At 35.3% G+C, this 4,804-nt stretch overlaps 1 protein-coding gene across 1 annotated transcript; it reads right to left on the reverse strand.

Moving 5' to 3' along the window:
- Positions 1–1,600: 1,600 nt before the first annotated feature.
- LOC134801300 (5-hydroxytryptamine receptor 1) lies at positions 1,601–4,482 on the reverse strand. The gene is made up of 2 exons (XM_063773839.1): positions 3,040–4,482; positions 1,601–2,589 (listed from the first exon to the last, which is right to left on the reverse strand). Exons 1-2 carry the CDS (start codon positions 4,057–4,059, stop codon positions 1,858–1,860), a joined length of 1,752 nt encoding a protein of 583 aa, XP_063629909.1. The 5' UTR covers positions 4,060–4,482; the 3' UTR covers positions 1,601–1,857.
- Positions 4,483–4,804: the final 322 nt, after the last annotated feature.

Here is a 4,804-nt window from a genome sequence, read left to right on the forward strand (position 1 = left end):
ACGGTATCTGCGAATTATATTCATCTACAATATAATTTAATTTATACAAATTAACAACCAGGGACACACGTTAGTTAAAAAGTGGTTAAGAGATTTTTCCTGTAATGATATGGTTTAATGATGTACTTAAATATTATGTTTTTGCTGAGTGATAGTGAGAATTTTTCTTAACTACAACGATTTTTAATATTATTTTTACTTAACTAACGAGTGTCCGAGGGTGCTAAGATTATTATTTATTACATAAAATTATTATATTTATTTTTAACAATATGTACAATATCTTTGAATATAAACTCTCACAAATTAATAATATACCTAATAAAGAACTTGAAACAAGTGCATACCTATAAATTATACTTATTGTATGTGAAAAGGCTTTGGTGGAAAAAATAATTATCAATTTATCACAAATATTAAACATATATATATTAAGCATATATATAAATATATTATTATATATTTATTATTATATTATTATATTTATTAAACATATATTAGAGTATTAGGTGTTTAGGTGCATGGTGGACATGGTGGTTAAATAAAATAAATAAATACATAAATGATAACTAAACAACCTTTACGACGAACGACTATTCTTTTTTGTACAGAAAAATGGCATTTTACTATAATGGCAGTACCAATTTCTTATTACATATTTGGGATTCCCATTTATGGATTCTATGGTTACAATGTAAAATACTACTATAATATAACAAACAATTACCTAACAACTCCTTTTATTACTAGACGGAAAATGTGACTGTTAATAAGAAATATTTCTTCAGAATGGTATACAACGAATAACGGCCTATTGTTTTTAAAAATATCGTCCAATTTTTTGACAAGCTGTTTTCTTGGCCTAAAACTACGTATAGTTTTTTTTGAACGACAAATTATCAATTTGCATAGAGTTTTTATGACACTTTAATAATATTTGTGTAATCCCGGTCGTTAAATGGGCCCCAGAAAGCGAATTAATAATAATTTGAATCTAATACCGTTTTATTAAAAACTGTATGTGGAGCACTGCAGACGAGTGAATATCTCGTTTTACATTTAATATAATAATATGTACATATTTATTTAATACACAAAACAATAATATTCTACGTATATCTTAAATAATGAAACAAATATTTACAACAATACATAAATTTTAATATATAATAGAGCTTTCTATGTCTACTATCACATGGATTAAAATACTTTTGGCTACTAATTTAAATGACAATAAGTTAAATCCCAATTTTATTTACAAATGAATACCCCAAAATTAACAACAACTTTAAAACACATCGTTTTACTTTAAATATCTTTGGTCAATCCGAAACACCTTAAAATTATGAAAACCTGACGTACCAAGACAATTTCTTATTCAATAATTCAATTTACATAATTAATACTTTGTTACTATTAAAAAATCACAATTAACAAACGACAACGACTAGTAAGTTACGAATAAATAATACATACCAAGAACATACAAATAAAATATAACACATAATATATTAGAAATAAGAACTTAATTAAAAGGAAAATTTAAATACAATATTTGCCTTATTTTTCAGAAAGTTTTTAACTGCTTGAATACAAAAATCATAACATACTCTTATTTCAAGGATTTGTGCAGATTACAACATGATTTATTTTAAATATATTTTTCCACACAAGCCCTTAAATCTTCCAATTTACGTTTAAATTAAGATTCATATCTCTGTCAGCAGACATTTCTGTCTTAAAACAAAATAACAAACCGTTAGACCTTGGCTTATTGTTAGGCTTATGTTATTATCATAAAAGTCTTAATTAGATCACAGTATCTAGGTCTGTTGTGTCGACCTCGGGCATTGACAATCATAGAAAGCTTTCCGACGCTCGCGTCTCCTCGCGGTCAGCCGTTGACACAATCTCCACTCCTTCATCGTAGTTCTGAATCTTAGTAGTATTCACGCAATAATGATCAGGGTCCCCGTACTGGCTATGGTAAAACTCCTCCCTCATCATGTGATTCAAGTTCGAACACCGGAAAAACAGAATCTCTTGGAACGGTTTCCGAAAATCACGGTTAAGCGTCGCGTAAATTATAGGATTAAGCAAACTGTTTATATAACCTAGCCACAAGAAGAGTCCGCTCACTGCGTCGGGTATTGTCCCTTCCTCGACAAAAGGTCTTATAAGAGCTAGTACAAAGAAAGGCAGCCAGCAAATAACAAATGCTGACATAATTATTCCGAGAGTTGTGGACGCTTTCCGCTCCTTAGCCAGTTGGAAGCGTAATTTCTTTTGATGCGGCGACTGAGATGAATGCAGTAGGTCTTTAGCTATATGACTCTTTTGAGCAAACGTCGATAGCGAAGAGCGAATCCGGTTTGAAGCTGACTTGTTCTCTAAAGATGGCCTTCGCCTATTGTCCCTGATTGGTAGCTTTATTTCAGGTGTGTGAACCATCTGAGCCGATCTGTTGATGGTGTGAATAGGCCTCGTAGGAGTTTTAGGCTGCTGAAGCATAGGACACTGGGATTCATTGGACTTGCGTTGCCCGCTAAAACACCGCCCTATGCTGCTTTCTGTTTTGTCTACGCTACACTGTAACAAAAGAAAATAACCATTAATTTATATTTTTAGTAACAAAATTTGTAATAACTTAAAGTAATTTTGGGACCCGAAAATTAATTAACTTTGAGGAAGACGTAGTTACTTTGACAGACTTAAATTGTTACAAATAAATTAAGCAGTGTTATATTTAGATTTAGAAAGCTTAATTTATACAAGTAAAAAAATATTAGTCAAAGTATCTTTTAAATTTTGGCACAAAAATACTCATTTTTACCATGAGTAGACCTGTTCTTGGTATAATCACCTAAAAAGCTTTTACTATTTATTTTTCGTATGAAATTATGTCCGCCTTTTTCCACAATCGGCGGTAATGTTGTTTTCATCGCTTACCTATTATAATTTGATTGGACATCAATCAATCTTTGACCAGGGCGTCATAACTAGGTCATGAGTTCGTTTATACATAACAACTATACTCACTGTAGTATTTGTGCTGGCCGTCGAACCTCTGGCCGCCGGCGGGACTGGCTGACTGCCCAGCAACTTCGCTTCAGCGGCTCCACCATTCTTCACATTGATTTCTAGATAACAATGCGACTCCAGATGTGACTGAGCGCGTTTCTCGTCTTTTACGATTTTCCTCGCCGCACTAAATATCTTGTAGTATACGACTACCATCACGGACAATGGCAAATAAAACGAACCAAACGTCGCATATATCTGGTATCCCTGGTTTTGTGACACAGAGCATGATGTATCAGTCTTCTCATTGCCAAGTATTAAAACGGGCGGGAGCGATATGAACGCGGCCCCCATCCAGACTATAAAAACACAGAACAGCATTCTTTTCGGTGTTCGTTTCACACCGTATTCTAGAGGTTTCGTGATCGCGTAGTACCGGTCTACGGATATCATACACAGGTTGAGAATACTCGCCGCGCAGGATAGTACGTCACTGGATACCCAGAAATCGCAAACCACTGGACCGAACGGCCATGTGCCGAGTATATCGTAAACCATCGCGACGGGCATGACCATTATCGCCACGCACAAGTCGCTCACCGCCAGCGATACTATCAAGTAATTGCTCGGTCTCCGAAGTTTCCTCACCAAACAAACAGCAACGCAAACTAGAATGTTGCCGACGATCGTGCCAAAGATGACTATCATAAATATAGTGACCATAAGAATCGTGACTGGCGTGGAATACTTCGTGTGCTTGATGTTGTCGTGAAGAGTTTTGGTTACAGTTGAATTGTCGTCGAAAAGCGTCCAGTTAAAACTGGAATTCGGGCTATTGATGAAGTCTACGTTGAGAGCAGAGTCGTTGAAGTCTACCGCGGCGAATGCCACGTCTGCCGGCACTAAAGACACTAGTATGAAAAGACACGAAGGTAAAGCAATAAAGCTAGGCAGTGGACCATGGGAGTTACGTCTTTGAGTCGCCATACGAGTCCCTGGCTCGGAGGACGATTGCTTTCGTTTTTTTGACTTTACCATACATTGGTTTTGATTTACCGTCTTTATTATTCCGCTTTCAATTGGAAATAATCTTCTCTGAGTCAAGTAAGGAATGTGTCGTGAAGTATTTTACTTTTGTGGCGGATTTGATTACGGGTTAGGACGAGTGTTAATTGACATGTCGCTCCGTTTAGCTCCGCTCCGAGCTTAGCCATCGGGAGACGTGGTTGCGATTTTGTTTTCTTTCTGTTTGTGCGATAAAGGTTAATTTCGCTTGCGCCTGACGTTTGGTTTGAAATGGCAGGGGTGTGTTGTTTTATTGCGTTTGGAAGCGGATCGAGAGGCTGCTAGTCCAATATCCCGGCTGCGGATTGCTTCATTAGTCCCGTTGATTGCTCCAGACAGCTTCCATCTGTAAAGAAAAAAAAACACTGGTAAGAATAAGTTGAATAGACAGCAACGACTAGTAAACCTCAAAAAGGGTTTAGAGTTTGTGGATAGTTTTGAAGTAGTTTCTCAAGTCCATCTTTATATGAGAGCTTTTTTTTAAACATGTTCAATGAAGTTAGGTAAGTATACCATGTAAAGTAAGTTTACTATTAGCTGATATACGAGTATGATTTGTTTTTTTTTTCTTTAACAAAGCGAACGCTATAAGTTATCCAGGTAAAAAAATGCTGTTAATACCGAGTAACCCTAATAACGTTATCACGAATTGACTTCCTATCTAATCAATAGTTTCCATACTTGAATCAATTGCGTTCATTGGCAATTAGTTATAATA

Source organism: Cydia splendana, chromosome 21, assembly GCF_910591565.1.
Source record: "Cydia splendana chromosome 21, ilCydSple1.2, whole genome shotgun sequence".
Taxonomy (NCBI): Eukaryota; Metazoa; Arthropoda; class Insecta; order Lepidoptera; family Tortricidae; genus Cydia; species Cydia splendana.